The sequence below is a fragment of the Tursiops truncatus genome, chromosome 20 (genome assembly GCF_011762595.2).
Source record: "Tursiops truncatus isolate mTurTru1 chromosome 20, mTurTru1.mat.Y, whole genome shotgun sequence".
NCBI classification, from domain to species: domain Eukaryota; kingdom Metazoa; phylum Chordata; class Mammalia; order Artiodactyla; family Delphinidae; genus Tursiops; species Tursiops truncatus.
The window spans coordinates 58043704-58061694 of NC_047053.1; the positions used below are offsets into that span (position 1 = coordinate 58043704).

The 17991-nt window shown below is 59.1% G+C and overlaps 1 protein-coding gene across 2 annotated transcripts in view; it reads left to right on the forward strand.

The window, feature by feature from the left end:
* The first annotated feature begins 9088 nt into the window (after positions 1-9088).
* The window catches only part of CACNG4 (calcium voltage-gated channel auxiliary subunit gamma 4), a 56285-nt gene continuing 47382 nt past the window's right edge, over positions 9089-17991 (forward strand). For both annotated transcript variants that reach the window (XM_033847849.2, XM_073797142.1), the window contains exon 1: positions 9089-9392. In XM_033847849.2, coding sequence (XP_033703740.1) covers positions 9173-9392 — 220 coding nt within the window. In that variant the 5' untranslated portion in view covers positions 9089-9172. The remainder of the gene's footprint in view (positions 9393-17991) is intronic.

Genomic DNA, 17991 nt, shown 5'->3' on the forward strand with positions numbered 1-17991 from the left:
GTGCGACGGCGCCAACCGTGGAGACTAACGAACGGCAGCCACTACAGCTTGGGAGGGCAGTCTGTGCACCCACCTCCCGGGCAAAGATGCCCCGAGCACTTCTGCCTTCGCAGGTTAACCACAGGCACCGACGCTTAGATTTAGGGACCCCACTCCTCCCAAGGAAGTTCTCCTCTCTTCTGGAGACCCTGCCCATCCCGGTGGCTGCCCGGCGGACCATCCTCTCTTCCGGTATGACGAGTCCGCCTCCTGTGACCCAGGACAGACGGGAGTTGGGCCCCTGAGTCGGGCAGGTGACCCTGCAGGAGGGCAGGCAGGAGAGCACGCTAGGAGCCGAAGTCCTCGTGGAGCTCGGAGCTGCGGCTTCTCTTTCCAGGGACGCACAGGCTGGTGTGTCCGGAACTGGTAGTGGCGGGGTGAGGCGAAGGTGGTCTCCAGACCTGGGAGGGACCCCCTTTCAGGTCTCCAGACCTGGGAGGGCCTGGGACGGCTGACCACACTGACCGGCCTTAAAACGCCCCGTCTCTCCTCAGCCGAGTCCCCTGGGAGGTGGAGGCCCCGTCTCAGGGGCCTCCCAGCTCAGGTGTGCGTTTCTCTCCTCCTGGCACGGGTGCCAGCTCTACCCTGTTAGCGCCTCAGCCCCCAGGGCCTCTCTACTCTTCTCCAGGGGCTCCCCTAAAAGCCTCTTCAGTCTGTGCTCCACTTGTAATAAAGTCCCAAGGCAGCTGGGTTTAAAGACACAATTACGCATTATGAATAAAGGGCAGCGGCATCTGAGTGTGCCGCACGGCTTCTGTTGGTGACCCAGGCAGGCCCGTCCTCCCCCCGGAGCCGCGGGCGAGCCACGGGCCCCTCGGTGCTGGCAGAGCCTGAACCAGACACGGCCCCTGGCTGCTCTCGCGGTGACCCTCCTGCAAAGTGACGAATGTTAACGACCTGCTTCCCCCATCTGCTAGGGCCGTCACTAAGATGCTCCCAAACGCTTCCCAAAAGGTTAGTTCTTTTTTTCTCTTCCTTTTTGCTTTTTTCCAAATATTTATGAAGAGATTTTCCATTTATCCTGACACATCTTCTCCACCGTGGGTGTCAGCTGGGAGGGCTCAGACAACAAACTCCAGAAGGTGTTTTCCCCAAAGCAGCATCTGGCTCCATTGGCAAGTGCAGCGGGCAGCTTGCTGGGGATCGGCCGAGGCAGAGGGAGGAGGGACCCAGGGTGGGCAGCCACGCGGCCCCCAGCCCGGGCCCCCAGCTCTGGGAAGCACGTGGGGTCCGGGCATCGCGAGAGAGCAGGGTGCATCCACCGTTTGATGTCCCACAGCCCCGAGCCCCTGTGGGAGCCCAGGCACGGGACCCTCAGAGCACCCCCACCTGCCTCTCATCCTTCAAGCCCTCTGATCTGATGCCAGAGTTCCTCCACTGTCCCAGGTAAACCGCGCGGGTGGGAACCGGCTCCCTCGTTACCTGTGGGGCAGGGTGCTGGAAGGGAAGGGCTGGCTCGGACCCCAGGTCCCCAGGCGCTCCCATCCCAGGAGGTGGCCTGGAGGTAGAGCCACAGCCCCCCTGTGTCCTCACCAAGGAGCATTTCCCACCTGCTGGGCGGAAAGGCAGACAAAGGGCCAGACAGCGTGACCCACCCCAGGGCGGAGGGAGAGCCTCACAGAATCTCCCAGATCACACCCGATTAACAGCTGCCTTCCCCAGTGATCCGAGGGCATAGCCAGCCCAGCTGATGCCAGGACCACCACACACACACCCTCCCGCCATTCCCTGTTAGTTACCACAGAGACGGAGCCAGGCTGCGGGTGCCAGCGTGGAATTCAGCTGAGAATCACTTTCCAGGAGAACTTGGGTCCAAAGCCAGGCTGGCCCTGTGCCCTGATCCCTTCCCAGGCTGTGCAATAGGAATTCCTCGGTAGCTTTAAAAAATACTGATGCCCTGAGTGTGTCCAGAGTGGTCAGACTCTCTGGGAGTGGGGCGTACATTTCTAGGGTTGGCCATTGTCAAGGGTATTCAGGGTTGAAAACTATTGCACTGCGGGAAGCATATGTTCCACGGAGACAGCCAGTTCTAGGCTGGAACGCGAGCTCTTCTATCGACTATCTTTGACCTTGAATAAGTTTCTTGGAGCCTCAGTTTTATGATCTATAAAATGGGGGTGACAACACCTTTCTTGTTATAAAGGGCCTGGCATATTAACTGCTCAGTAAATTAGAGCTTCTGTTAATCACATCCCATCATGAACCCATCTTGTGGGACAGAGATTGTTGAAGCTGGACACGCAGAGGAGCCCAGCAAGGACGCGGGTCAGGGAGCTGAGACGCACAGGACCATTCCCTGCAGAACTGTCTCCGGGTGGAGGCTGAGAGCAGGCAATTCAGCCCCCTGGCAGTGCCATCCCACAGGTGACAGCACTCTCTACAGGTACCGCACCAGCCCAGAGGAGCCTTCTCCTTGAATTTTTAAAAGACCTAGAGCATTTGAAATAGCCCCTCTAGGGAGTCAATTCATCATCTGTCCTCTGTTTACGTGGAAACGGTCTGTTACCAGATCCAGCGAGTATGGAGCCAGAGGCAAGCATCTGCCTGGTGCTGCCTTGCGCCAGGGTGGTGGAGGAGGCCTGAGAAGCGCACAGCCCTTGTGCCGGGAAACAGGTGCTGTGGGCAGACACGCGCAGGAAGACACCAGTGATTCTTCGGACTGCTTCCAGAGGGCCCCCGAGTCCCGGCTGCCTTGTTCATCTGCACAATAAACGTGACTTCTCAGTTCATGTGACGCGCATCTCGCAGTGACATCAGATTTGACGATGGGTGAGGGGTGTGGTCGGGCTCAGCTGGGACCACACTTCTCAGGATCATCTCCTTCCAGTCTGACAGCAGCTCTGGGAATGGGGGAGCACTGAGTGACATGCCCCAGAGCTGTTCCCTCCCCCACTGTTTGCCACCGGCCCAGCTCTCTGGCCACAACAAGATCTCGAAGAGGGTTTTGGCAAAGGACGGCAACGATTTTAGTAATGTCGTTGTCACCCAGAAGCTCCACAGTCATAGGTTCCTATGGGGACAGAATGATACCACTCATTTAGTAAAGTCAAAATTCTAAGTGTGGCTTCTGGAAGCTGACTGCCGAGCGCAGAATCGGCCTCCCTCCTGCACAACCCTGGGAGAAGGACTCACCTTCTCTGAGCCTTCATTACCTCCTCGGTTAAATGAGACCAATCACAGTAACCATCTCAAAGGGTTCTGGAGAAAATCAGGCGCGTTAGTATGCGGTGGACATTCAGGACGGAATCTGATGCTCGCGAAGCGCTGAGGAAACCTCAGCTCTTGGAAACCTCATGTCAGTGCCTTGCCTGGGCTTCCTGAATCTGTGCAGCAGCCCCACGATGAGGCAGGTGCTTCGTTCCCCCTTTCACCAGGGCCCAGAGAGGTGTGGCCGGTAGCCCAAGGCCACACAGCTGCCGGTGGCAGAGCAGGAGTGGAAAGCTTCAGTGCCCCGACTCCAATGACCTGCCCTTTCCTCTTCATGAGAAATGGCCTCGGAGAGGAAAGCAGCAAAGGCCCAGCAGCTCCTCCATAACGAAGAGAGTGGGAGAGAGGAAGCAGAGCGCCAATATTCGGTCGATTTCCATGATCCAGAAAGGTGTCTGCAGAATAAAGCAAGCTCTCCCACCCAGTGGCAAGCGCAGCCCCAAGGGGGCCAAGAGCAGCCTCAGCCCCTGCCCCAGTGGGCAGCCCGGAGCCACAGGAAGCCGGAGATGAAAAGAAAGGTGGTGTCGGAAGTCGCCAGCCCTACCCTGAGCCAAAGCTTTCATTCCGCCGCAGGGTGCTTGGCAGCAAAGTTCTGCCGGAGAGGCTGCCTTTTCTTCGAGCTCCTGCGCAGGGCGGTTATATTTTAGGAATGAAAAGCTCCGCTTTGGTAAGAGCACAAATAAATGATCCCCATTCGCGGCAGAACAAGCGGTCACTGACCATCTTCCCCAGCCCCGTTCTCAAGCGTTTCCACCTCCTGCACTGCCGACACCTTCCAGCCCTGTGAGCATCGGCTCCGTTTCAGAGGCTGGCTGTGGACAAAGGGACCTCTCAGCCTGTTTGTCATGTCAACTGTTTGAAAGGAATGTTCTCAGAATAACCGGCTAACTGTCAGCGTGCGGGGCGGAAGCTTCGGCCAAGTCAGGTCGTTAATACCAATACACTCATCAGCGAGCGGGGCTGGTTCCCGAACAAATTCTAGAGGGGGAGACCACCCAGTATGGTGACCCGAGTGCGTGCAGGCCTAACGGGATCTGCCTTGAAAACACACGGGTTTGAATAAGCCCACAGGTCCAGGAAGGTAGCAGTCCAAGGCCAGAGTTGTCACGAAGAAGCCGCCGCTCCTGAACGGGGGGTGGCCCCTGTCCTCCACTCTGGCCAACAAGGCCGGGCGATGGGGTAGCAGCTGGGGGGGTGGGGGGCTCCATCACCTGCCATCAGCCCGGCTCACCTCCACCTTCCCAGGGAAATTGGGAGTCTGCTTCGTCCCACCTGGGTTGCAAGGTGCAGGCCTTTCCTAACCTCTCCAGCTCCATGTGACTTTGAACTCGATTTCATCTGGATAAATACAAGGAGTTGGGGGGGGGGGGGAAGCAGATGTGGGCAGAGGGACTTCAAAGACCCTGAGTTTCTGCCACCCCCGGGGTGGGGGGTGCAGTGTGTAGCTGACAGAGCCTGGCGGTGCCCGGGCTCAGTGGGTTACTCTCTGTTTAGCTGCAGGTTCTTCTTCTACAAACTGGCGGCGGAAAGCAACCACCTGCCACAGCTGCTGTCGTGATAAATAACTTAATGTGCACACAGGCGCTGGCACACAGAGGGCACTCACGAAAGGCGGCTTCCCCTCCCTCTGCACTTTTAGGGGCTGGCCCGGCGTGGAGACTGAGCCCGCCACTGCCTCACTGCGGCAGAGCTGAAAGAGAACGTATCCAGCTCCAATCACCTTGCCTGAGACAGAAGTGATACGCTAAACGAAATGGAATAAACTCGAATATGAAGCCGGGTACCATTTCCCGATCTGCGCTGTCCCTCAAGGGGTCCTGCTGAAATACCGAAGAAAAGGAAAAAGGTCGTCCTCGTGGTGCACCTAACCTGATGGGGAGAGGCTGTCAGGGCCAGGGTCTGGGGGCGTTCTTCTCGGATCCGAGCAGATTGGATGGGTTGCAGATAAGCCTCCACACTGAGCCAGGCCCCGGAACCTTCTAAGACGCATCCCCAGCCCTTTGCTATAAAAACTCAAAATCACTCTTTATGTCTGTTCACCTGACATACCTCCCAGGCTCCCCAAGTCCCCCTGTGAAGCCTTGTGAAATCAGCCAAACCGCCCGCTTGGGGCATGGAAATGAGATACGACAAAACGTTGCCACACAAGGTCATTATTTCTGGAGGACAAAGGGGGACAACCAAGATTTTGATAAAGGCTTTTCGAGTGCCCCGAACCAGCCAAGGGCGTCTCCCTTCGCGCTCGCCTTCCTCTGCCTGTGACCGCAGAGGCAGCCGCCTCACGGCTTTGATATGCATCTTACGGGGTGGCAGCGGCTGACACTGTATCCTCTCCCACAGCAGCTGGCCGGCCGAGTCACCCTGCAGTTGGGATCGTCGGACGGTTCTGAGCTCATTGAGGCTTTGTCTCCACCGCCAAAGTAAAAAGCCAGGAATTGTGGGAACTACCCAAGTGATCTGCTGAGGGGGAAGGAAGCCACTTTGTTTTGAAAAAGACAGCTTTGGAGGGCCGGTCTCAATACCTCCACCTTCTCAGCTGTCCAGAGAGGTAATGATGTGTATGATGCTTTGTCCCCTCCCCCCAAGAGGAAAACGTATCCCGAGTGGCCCCCTGGGGGAAGATGCCGAGCGTCCAGCCTCTCCAGAACAGGAGCGGTCCAGAGCCGCCTCCAGAGAGAGCGAAGGACACATCCCCCCTCAGCTCTGGAAATGTTGCCCGGGAGAAACTGCAGGGACCTCAGGTGAGATTTACATACTGCCGTTTAGAGCCCTCTAACCCGGCTGAGCAGAAATCCCAGATTTAAATTGTGCTCGCCCAGGCATGATGAATGGTCGCAGACGGTCTTGAGTTTGTTCGAAGTCCCCTCGCTGGCGGCCAAGTCCTTCCGTGACTCCACACCCTTGCTATCTCAGGACGAGGCATGCTTGCCAGCTGGGGGTCCACAGAGAGAAAAGCAAACCACCAAGCTCCCGTTGGAGTCCCCTCCCCTCTAGTGAATTAACAGGTCAAAATAACACGGTCAAGCAACACTCAACAAGCACAAAGAAGCTGTTCAGTGTCTTGGAAAACTCTGGCCTTGAGGTCATCGGGGTCTGAGCTGGGATCTTGCAAGGTGTGAGACCTTGAGGAAGTTACCCTCTAGGGGATGCATTTTACACTTCCTTTTATTCTCACTATTACCCCCCTTACAACACCTCAGGAATCCAAGGCACAGAGAAGTAATTTGCTTGGTGGTCTCCAAAGAAAGGTAGAAAAGGGAACGTCTACTGCTCATTCCATGAAGGGTTGGGTTGCTAAGTGGATGCGGTGGGCAAGGCTACTTTATTTGACCCTAAAACAATTCTGGAAGGGGGGCTGGAGACCTGTCGTTCTCCCCAGTGGTGCTGGCTTGTCCAAGATCACCTTGCTAGTAGTGGTGGAACCAGCACGACATGGCGACTGTCTTGGCTCCTAGTCGGGCACTTTTTCAACTCTCCCGCATCCTCCTCTGAGAACGGCGGGGTGGGAGCTGGTCTAACAGTGCTCCGATGAACAGAGTTCTGCCTCCGTGGGACTAACCCACAGGTCGCTTGTTTGGAGGCGGACCCCGTCATCCAGATGTCACCTCTCCGACCTCAGAGGAGATCGAGGGAAGCTAGTCGCCGCACTCACCCACTCCCACAGATCAGATCAGTTGTTCTCGAAGTCCCAGAGGAAGGCTGCAAGCAGAACAGAAGGGAGGGCTTGTCCTTGAGTGACTCAGGGGCTGACTTAGGGTGTCAGTTTTCACACCATGTTTCATGGAAGCCTAGGTCCACAGGGGTGTTTTGGGGGCTGCAGGGGATGGTGTGGGGGGTGGGTACAGGTACCTTGGGTCCCCCATTCAACCAGAGCAATGCCAGCTATCGCCTACAGGGCTAACTGGTGGGAGACCTGGCTTGTTTACAGTGGGCCTCTGTTTAAGATTTAATGTGAAGCAAAGATTTGCTGCTTTTTTTAAAAAAAGAAGAGAAAGAAGAAGAAGAAAAGAGAAGCTTGAGATCTACCTTTCTGGGAGCTTCTGAGAACAGAACCCAGAATTTATCCTCATGGAGATTAGGGGCAGAGGTAGGCAGCCCTGTTCTGGGCCAGAGCAAGTGGTCTCACACCTGGTGCACACCTTCAGACACACGCTGGGTACCTGCTGCGTGCAGAACCCGGGATCAGGTGGTGGGTGGGTGACAGTGAAATACACACGATGGCTCTTGTCCTTTGAGACTTGGAAGAAGCAGAACAAGCACCCCAAAGGCAGGAGAAGGGGCCAAGTGCTAATTAATGCCGCTATATTATCTTGGAATTTCCCCCCTCTTATTTACAGGCTCTATTTTCCCCAATCAGACTACCATTTTCCAGGGGGCCAAGAAACACTGCTCGCTCAGCAAATGTTTCTTAAACACTTCCCGTATATGTCAGGTATGGGAAAGGCTCACAGTCTCATGGAAGAGAGACCAGTAATTCCAGCATGGGGTAAGTAACTTTCCTTGGGTAGCAGGGGCCACAGAAAGTGCCAAAAGGAGGTGAAATTTGCATCTGGCAAGAAGAAAGCCGCTCTCCGTAGACCTCCTTTCCTGGGGTCCAGGGCTGCACCCCGCGCCACCCGTCGGTGACGCCAACGATGTGAGCCTTGGGAGGGGATGAAGTCAGGGCACGCTGGACATCCAGGTGCCGGTCTCTGAGAGCCTCCTAGAGGGGAGAGTTTAGGAGGAGCCCGGGTTGGCTCTGGAGAAGGGAGCGTGTCCAGGCTGGGATCGTGCCAGCAGCAGAGGCAACTAAGTGAAGCCAGCAGGGCCTGAGGCAGAGCCTGGCAATAAAGGGAGGAGGTGAGGGAAAGCCAGTTAAGCTCGAGTAGAGCGAGAGGGAAGAAGTAAAGGCATTGAAGAGGGAGCTGGGAGAGAGAGGGAACCAGCTGGGGGCGGAGACGCTTGAATCCAGTACAAGTGGGGTGTTCCTGGACTGGCAGACATGTACCATCAGAAATGTACTGGGGGAGGAGCGTCGCAGCTTCCAGCACAGTTTCCCCGTCCGTCCATAAAACAGGGATCAGGTGTTCTTCCCAAAGCGCCGCTGGCTGACACCTCCCTTCTGCCTCGACTGTAAAGTCTGGGTCCTGCAGCCCCTGCCGGCGGATCTGCAGGAGCTGGTGGCCCGGAGCCACCTAGGTGGGGGGAGGGAAGTGGCCGGGGCCTGGTCTGTCTCCCAGCTGTGACCCCCATCTGGGGCTTCTGGAAATCTGACCTGAACACTCCCACTCCCACACTCACGCCTACACATTCGTCACCAGGTAAAGGCGCGGATAGGGCACGGGGGAGCAGGGACACACACAAGCGCACCACATATTAAAGAGCCCCCAGGGCCATGTAAGGAAGGCGGGGTGTCCTGGGCTGGGAAAGCGGGGAGGCTGGCCACGCCGTCTCCCCTCGATCCTCCTGGGGAACCCGTGCCCCGGCTCCGTCGCTCTGATAATGTGAACGAACCGGAGAGGAGAGAGGAGCGCGCGCGAGCGCGGACAGCGGAGAGGCGCGGAGGGAGAGAAAATCCGGGCCGGGCGAGAGGGAAGAGCGGAGAGCGCACACCCGGCAGGGGCCGAGGCTCGAGGGGCGGCGCCGAGAAGCGCGGGGCGCGGCGGCGGCGGCGGCGGCGGCGGCGGCGGCGACGCGGAGGGCGCGGGGCGGAGGCGCGGGCCGAGCGGGGAGGGCGGGCCGAGAGGGAGGAGCCCCGGTCGCCGCCGCCCGCCCGCCCGGCGGCCCGCGCAGCCCGCACTCGCCGCCGCGCCTCGGAGTTTGAGCCCCGGCGCGGCGCCGCCCCCCGGCCCTCGGCCCCCCCCCGCCCCGGCGCCCCCGGAGCGGCGCGCGGAGGGAGGAGGGCGGGCGGGCGGGCCGGCGGGCGGCGGAGTATGAGGCGCCCACCATGGTGCGATGCGACCGCGGGCTGCAGATGCTGCTGACCACGGCCGGAGCCTTCGCCGCCTTCTCGCTCATGGCCATCGCCATCGGCACCGACTACTGGCTCTACTCCAGCGCGTACATCTGCAACGGCACCAACCTGACCATGGACGACGGGCCCCCGCCCCGCCGCACCCGCGGCGACCTCACCCACTCGGGGCTGTGGCGGGTGTGCTGCATCGAAGGTACGGCCGGCCTCGGCAACCCCCTCGCCACGCGCGCGCGCGCCCAGGCGCACGCACACACACACACACACACACACACACACACACGCACACGCACACGCACACACCCTGCTTGGGGCGCCGGCCGGGAAGGGGTGGGCGCGGCCCTGGCTCCGCGCGAGACACAAAGGAGCCGGAGCGAGCGGGCGGGTCTCCTCGCGGCCAGCTGTGCAGCACCTGGCGGTCCCTCCCGACTGGGGACGCCCCCCCGCCCCCAACACCCCGGCCCTACAAACTCTCCGCTGGCACACGCACACCCCCTCGCACACAGACACAATGAAACACACCGAAACTCACGCGCGCGCGCGCAGCCCGAGACCGGAGCGATCCCGAGGGGCCGCGCCAGCGCCCCCGGGGGAGGCGGAGGCTGGCGAGGGGGCGGGAGGAAGCTAGGGTTGGGGGGAGCGGACGGCCGAGGAGGGAGGGAGCTGGGGGAGAGGTTGCTTGGCAACCGGTGTCTGCGCGATTGCTATGGGAACTGGCCATCCTGGGGCGGGGCCGGCCGGGGGCGGGGAGCGCCGGGGCCGCTCTGCGCTCGCTCGAGGCCTGGCCGAGGGGTGGGAGGGGGGCTGGGCTCCAAGCGGGACTGGGGACCCGGGTCGCCCGAGCCTGAAGCCTGCCGAGACCTTGCTCCGCCACGTGCTCCTCCAGGGGCCACCGGCCCACTCCTCCCCGCTCGGTGGGGTGGGGAGGGGAGCGTCACCAAGTCTCCCCGCCCCCCCGACTAGGGCAGCGAGCCCGCCGCCGTCGTCCCAAGGCCGGGAATCTTCAGTAGAACTGGGGCGCGCAGGGGCGACCCGCGGACCGCGAACTGCCTGGGAGGGGCGTGGCCGCCGGATCCCGGCAGGAGGGACGCGGCGCTGAGCCCTCCAGGTGCGCGGCCGGGCCCTGCAGTAGGTGTTGTACGGTTGGAATGCCTCTGGGGGCCGGGACTGGGTGTCCCCGGACTGCGGGGACCCCTCCCTCCGGGGGAGGGACCCGGACTCCTCCAGTGGCGACGTGCGCCAGACTTGAGCGCCTCCCGCCCGCCCCGCTGCGGAACTTGGACTAACAGGTGGCTTTGTCCGGGCGGTCTGTTCCCCTCCAGGTTGTGCACGGGTTCGCCGCCTGGTCTTGGCTTTCAGACTGGAAAAGGGGTGGGGGACGTTGGTGGAGGGTTCCTCTCAAAAATCCTTGGACAGAGTTTCCTCCTCCTTTTTCTGTAACCTTTCCGCGCGTGTCAACTCCGCCTTCCGTGGTCGGGGTTCTCCCGCACCCCCAGCCTTCCTGCAGTTCCAGCCCCTGCGAAGAGCTGGGCAGGGTGGCGTCTTCCTGGAGGTTGGTAGGCAGCTCTAGAAGAGATGGTCCTTCTTCTGGCCGTATTTGGGGTCGGGAAAAGGAGGCTCTGTAAAGCAGGGTCGCTCCATTTCTCCCTCACCCCCATGATGCCTGTTCTCATCTGGAATCCTGCCCACCTCTGCCCCCCACTTTCTCTCCCAAACGAAGCTGCTTTGACCTTTGAACTTGGAGCTTATTGCCCGGACTGAGTGGAGTCTTCCAGGAGCAGGAATGTGCGATCAGTAGTTTGGGAAACAGCCACACAAAGGACCGGCGGGCCCACCATCACAGCCTCCTCTTTTCTTTTGAAAAACATCATTTTTCAAAAGGAAAATGGTGTGCGGATGCTCAGATCACGAACACCTACTCCTCTCATCTGGAGGACGTGCCCACGTCACCGCCTGCCACGGCACCTGCGTTAGACACAGAACAAGAGCGGCTGGGCCCCCGTGTTCTACCTCGCAGGCCCCACTGGGTGCGGTGTATGTGGTCCAGTAAGTCGAGCCCCTGTCATCACCCAAGCCCGCGCATCTGGGCCCCAGGCCTTCCAGGTTCCTGGTCGAAATTGGAACCCACTTCTCCATGCCGGCGAGCCTGGCCTCTGCAGAGTGGCTCGAATGCCTCCTTTATTAATTTCTCATCCTAATTAGGATTGATGCCGCACTTAGCATCTTGCCAGCTGCCTTGAGCCGTTTGCACTCGATGTTCATCAGGAGAGCCCCAAGCTGATCTGGGCAGCAGGCTCTGCTGGCGGAGGGAGGGTGGGGAGCCGCCATCTGGGGACTTCACCCCAAGAACTGGGCTGCCTCTGTCATCCCCCAGGAGCTCAGGGGTTCTGGGGGCCAAACCAGGCCACTTGCAAGGGCCAGGACATCCTTGGACCAAGCCAGGGCTGAGAGAGCTGGCTCAGGATCCCTCGGGATGCTCTGGAATCATCCTGGCAGTCCTTCAGCTGGGGCGGAAACTGCGAGCTTATCTCACAAAAGCACATCGCAGAGTCCGACGGCTGTCTGCCATCTATGACGTCTCCACCTGCCAGCGAGCGTCCAGGCCGAGACCCGGACGCTCTGTGGGGACATGGTCACCTCAGTATTGGCTTCTGTGTGTAGAATGCATTATTTCCACCTGCTCTCTAGCAAAGTACCCCAAAGCATTTCATGGGAAAAAATGAAAAGCTCAAACCTCTAAGCTGAAACTGAAGACATACTGCAGCAGGCAGCTAATAAAACACCAGTTGTGACAGTGGGACTCTGAAGGGCTTGCTGGCATCTCACAAACTGCAGATTCAGTTCCCTGGCTGTTTCGCAGGAATGACGTTGTGAGGTCGGGAGAGCCCAGCCCTCTGTGTACTTAAGGTGTCTGTGCAGGCTGGCAGGGCTGCGTGCAGAAGCCTGCTGCTCCCAGACCTCACCACGGCCGACATCACCCTTTTCCACCGCCAAAGCCGGGTCTCCCCGCTGCCCCTCTACAAGTGTCACAGTCCTCCAGCGCACAGAGCCTTGTGCACGTTCCGCACGGCGCGCTCACAACAGCCCTGAGAGGGTGCCCTGTTCACCTCCACCTGCAGCGTGGGGAATAGAGGCTCTGAGAGGGCAAGGCACTTGCCCAGAGGCACCCAGGTAGGAGGCTGCAGGGCCAGCATCGAGCCTTTGTCTCACTGCAAAGCTCTCCCCACCGTGTTGTCCTGCCCTTTCCCAAACATCTTCTGGGTTACCATTAAAAATAGAACCAAGTACTTGCCTAGCCAGTGGAGGAGCCCAGCTCTGAGGCTGGCTCGCGGCAGCGTGAAGGCATTTGGAAGTGAGAATGTACAACTGCTACACAAATTGCATAACACACTCTCTTCTTGCTTCTCTCTGTTTCTGTCTTTGTCTCTGTGTGTCTGTCTCTCTCTCTTTTCCTACCACGTTCTGGACTAGCCTGTTCCCACCACAAAGAGCCATCTGCTTCCTCCGTCTCCTAGACCCCCACCTCCTTCTTTCTTTGCATCTTTGGTGACATTCAGCCCAAGGCTGGGGACACAGGAAAGGAGTAACACATCTTTGTGGACTTCTCCACCAAAGCTACCGCCCACCAACCTTTGTTCAGTCTCTAACGCATTCTGGAATCAGGCAAGGTGTAGAAGGTAAACAGACATTCGGAGCATGCACTGTGTGCCAGGGACCGGAGGCCTCGTGTAGACACGGGAAGGGAAGGGGAGACTCTGGGCCCCGAGGGCAGCAGCTTATGCGGCAAAGCCCCCGTGCCCGCTGGGAGCTCGAGATGCTCACAGGGGCTGCCAGACACCAGGGTCCCCAAGCGAGCCAGTCACTGTGCTCTGGGCCCAGGATACAGGGTCCTGGCAGAGTTCAGCCTCAGCAGTACCACCGCCCAGGTCCCCCATAGACGGAGCTGCCGTCAGCACACTCGCAGCTCGGTCAGAGCCCTGAGATGGCAGTTCCGGTGCCAGGGGTGGCCCCGGGCCTGCTGCTTTGTGTCAGCTCTGTCCTGGGCACCTACTGGGGAGCGGGTAGGGAGACCCTGGCCCCTGCGAGTGAGAGGCTCCTTCGCTCCATCATGCTCACTCCCACCCCCGCCCCGCCGCGGGCAGCATCTCTCACCAATGAGTGTACCCAAGCTTCATTCACACTACGGCCCCCAGAGGAAGAGAAGGTATTTGCACTGCACCCGGGGGCCGGGGAGGAGAGGACAGCCATTGGTGACTCCCCCGGGGCACCAGCCACCCCAGGCCCTGCCCAGCTCCTGGGGGCACGCTTCTCTGGCACATCTGGAGCCCTCTCACGACTGGCCAGCTGGGAAGCTCTGCCTTACCCCACGCTCCGGACACAGGCCCGTTCAGGGAGGTTTGGGTCTGAATTCCGTCCTTTCCCCTCCTGCCCCAGGCCAGGCACTGGGCTGGGCGCTCTTCCTGTCTTTCATTTTCTCTTGCAGTAACTCACAGGCCGCCTGTCCAGTCAGGCCCAGGGGGGTGCGAGCAGAGAGCAGGCTCCCTTCCCGCAGCACCCGGCCCATCAGCTGGTCCCCTCGTCCGCAGGCCTTCCTTTGCCCTCCAGGGTTGCTCATAACAGCCATCACATCAACCTCCATGCAGGACTTCACATTAGTTCGTATAATTGCCAGCAACTCTGCAAGGTAAATCTTAATTATCTGCCTTTTATAGGTGGAGAAAATGAGGCTTAAGATAGCCACGGCTTCTGGGTGTCAGGGATGCCTGCCACTGTCTGGATAGCGGTTGAGGCTAAGCAGATGAGCCCAGCTGTCCCCCAGCCAGGGGATGCCCTTTGTTTGAACCACACAGATTTGGGTAGGGACAGGTAAGGGGGCTGCCTTAGTCAGCTCGGCTGCCATAACAAAATGTGGTAGACTCAATGGCTTAAACCACAGACATTATTTCTTACAGTTCTGGAGGCTGGAAGTCCAAGATCAAGGTGCTGGGCAATTCGGTTCCTGGTGAGAGCTGCTTCCTGGCAAACGGCCACCTTATCCCTGTGTCCTCATGTGACGGAGAGAGCTCTCTGTTCTCTCCTTGTAAGGGCACTAATCCCATCATGAGGACCCCACCCTCATGACCTCATCTCTCTAGTCACCTCCCAAAGCCCCATCTCTGAATACGTCGGGGGTTAGAGCTTCAACATATGGATCTGGGGGGGACGCAAACATTCAGTCAGTGACAGGGCTGCTCTTCCTTCTGTCCCTGCTCTGTAGCTGGTGCCCAGTCTCTCATCGTTCAGGAAGGGGCCCTGGCAGTCCCTTCTCATGTCTACCTTCCCTTAATGTCCTGCTCTGTCTCTTCACCCTCCTCTGTTCTTCACTCTTTTCTTTCGACAAGAAAAACCGAGCTGGAGCCAGCTGACTTAGTGAAGAGAAGCTGGGGATCTTGGTGGACCCCAGCCTGACTTAATGGTCTTGCAGCAGAGCCGGCTTTGGAGGAGCCCCATGTCAGGGGCTTCAGAAAGGCTCAGTAGGAAACCAGCAGCTCTTTAAAGTAAATCTCCTGGTGTCAGTCTGCTCAGACGACCAAGACTCTGGGGATACCTAGGACGTAGTAACAGATGCAGAGTAGGAAGGGGCCTCCGGTCATCAGATCCAGGGTGTCAGGGAGCCTGGTGGGCCTCTGTCTCCTCCTCTGAAAGGGGCCTGGCTGATCTGGAACATTCCTCCCACCTTTGTCTTTCAGCCACACAAGCCCCAGAGGGCCCTGCCCGCAGCCTCCAGGTAGAAGCAGGTTCAGTGTGGCCTTGATGTGGCCCACAGGAAGCCGGGTTCTCCAGCTGGAAGAGCCTTTGAGATTAGTTCAGTGGCCTCAACCTTATTTCTGCTAAGACACACGTGTAAAGGCTATGTCACCTGCCTGCTGGGCACGCCTCATCCGTCCATCCGTCCCTTCATTTATTCCTGCTCACGGAGCACTGCTCTGTGTCGGACGTGTGGGGCTCTGAGTCACAGGGGTGGGCAGGACGGACGTGGCCCCTGCTCTCTTGGAGCCGAAGTTCTAATGGGGTAGCTGACGCTTCCAGGTACTGATTAGTGTTTTGACGGAAACAGAGCCAGGTCGGGGGGCGCTGGGAGAGGCCGGGGAGGGTGGCCACTGGTCAGAGGGCCATGAAGGAGGTGTCAGAGAAGGACCGGAGGGAGCGCTTCCAGGAAGAGGAAGAGGCAGACGAGGCCGCGAGGCAGGAAAGAACCTGGTGGAGGTGGCGGAGCGCGGGGGCGGGGGGGCTCCATCCCTGCGGAGGGGCTGGGAGAGGCTTCGAGGTCAGGGTCAGCACCCTGCTTTATCTGCTTTTTATGACAAGGGATCTGTGCTTGGGGAGGGGAGGGGATGGCATTGGGGTCTGATTTACGTTTTCAGGAAGTCCGCTGGCTACCTGTGGAGCACGGAGATTCTAGGAGGCAGGGAGGCCGCCAGGAGGCCAGTGTGGTAGTTGCTGCAGGTGCCCGGACTGGAAGCCTGGGGCCAAGTGGCAGCAGCAGAGATGTGGGGACGTGGTAGGGGGGGAGGCTGGGGGGGGGGGGTAGATCGAGCATAACTGCCTGGACCGGGAGCTCGGTAGCTGGCAAGACAGCGGTGCTCTGTCCACATGGGGAAGATGGAAGAAGGAGCGGGGTTGGGAGAGGAAGTCAAGTGTGAGCCCGTAGGGGTCCCAGGTTTTCACACTACTGCCCAGCCCCCCACAGCCAAAAGTGTGCCGGAAAGTTCCGTAGAGCACAGCTTAGGGGAACCACGGTAGCTCGTACCCGTCCAGGTGTTGTGGGTTCACCACTGCTGCCCTCACGACAGGGCGGGATTTCTCACCCTCGGTACCTTGGAAATTTTGAACGGGATCCTCTTTTCTGTGGGGCTGCCCTGTGTGTTGTAGAAGGTTAGCAGCGTCTCTGGCCTCTACCCACTAGAAGTCAGCTACAGCCCCGCCTCACCAAGCTGTGACAACCGCAGACGTCTCCAGACTTTGCCAAAGGTCTCCTGGATGGTGGAGGGGCCAGGCAGGAGTGCCCCCCATCGAGAACAGCTGCTCTCAGGGAACTGCCATTTCGGTCGAGGGCAAGGGCTGACCTGATTCCCGGCAACTGAAAGGAACTTCACTTATTTCTCTTTCCTTCGAGAAAACACACGGAACCTCGGGGGGAAGGGGGTGTCGGGGAGCATCTCTATTAAGGGGATGACCTGGCATCTGCTTCAGGTGACCGCAGATGTAACTGGTACCCGGCTCCATTCCTTTCTTAAGAGTCGTGAATTGCAGGTGACCCAGCTCGCCCTGCCTGTGACGCCCCAGCAGGTGTCCACACGGGTGGGCACTGCAGATGTGGCTGGATCCTTCCACTCTGCAAGCAGAGGAAACCAAGGCTGGAGAGGCAGAGGGACTTACTCAAGGTCACACAGCTGGTTAGTGGCAGAGCCGGGAGCAGAAGGAGGTCTGGGGCTGCCTGGTTAGGGCTCTCTGCCCGCCCAGCCTCCCTGTGGGCCGGCACCTGGGTGAAGACCAGGCATCTAGCAACCACTGTAGCACAAGGTGAGCAGCAAGAAATACAGAAGGACGAAGGGACTCCCTCCCCCTGGGCCTTTCTCCAGGGTCTTTGCAAAGCAGATGGTGCCTCCCCTCAGAGGCCCACTGCTCCCAGCTGGCCCGAGGATGTGGGGTGTGACCTCACACTTAGCCATGCCTGGCCATGCATCGGGCCTCCTCCACCCCTCCCCCTTCCCCGGAGCCAGGACGGAGGCAGGGGAGCCGCCCTGTTGGGATGCTGGAACCGGAGATGTGCTTGGGTCAGAAGAACCCTCTGACTGCTTCTGCTTCCCAAAACATCAGGACCTCTCCATCACCCCCACGCCTACCCACCCCAAACTTCTATCTGCCCTTCAAGTCAGCGTCCTCCGAAAAGTTAACCCCAGCTCCTTCTTCGGGCTCCTTGCGCATTCTGTCCCCCAGCTGCAAAGGGCCTCACTGCCCACGGGCCTGAAAGGGCTTCTACCTGGAGCTGCTCTCGCCCCTCCCCCGCTCGTCACTCCCCTCCCCCACCTCCGCGATTGCAGACCTAAAGCAAGGTCCCCACTGTCACAGCATCCAACCCTCTGTGCCTCGTACCTCACCAAGCCCACGGAGGCAGAGGTGCCCAGCAGGTGCCGTTTACGTGTCCTCCCCCCACCCCGCTACAACCCCCTGCCCCACCATTGCCCCATTTACAAAAGAGAGTGTGCAGAGGCCCAGGGGAGTTTCTGGACTCAAGCCCAGCTCCAGAGCCTGGAAGGAAAACAAATTATTCAAAATTGTTCGCCTCCCTAGCTCACCTGCCATCAGCCTGTCACCTCCTGGCCCTGGGGAGACAGACAGGGGCCGCGCGCTTGTCTCAGCTCACTTCTTCCAACCTCTGTTACTCCACATGGAAGTGGCAGTGTCAGGTGGCTAGCACTGAAGTCACATGGACCTGGGTTTGAGTCCAGGCTCTGCCATTAGTCAGCTGTGTGTCTTCAGATAAGTTAGCTAACCTCTCTGAACTGCGGTTCCTTCACTGTAAAATAGAGCCATCACTGAATCAACCCCTGGGATTGTTGTAAAGGTTTTATGAGAAAATGCATGTAAAATAACCCTCATGGCGCCTGGCATCTTGTAGATTTTCAAGGTGTGATGGCCTTCCCCTTACTTCCATATTTCCTGAAACTTGGAAGTTTTCCCAGAAAAAATAAGTCACCCAACCTTTGCAGCTGAGCTGAGTGGGGCCCCAGGTCAGCTCACTGGCCTCCAGG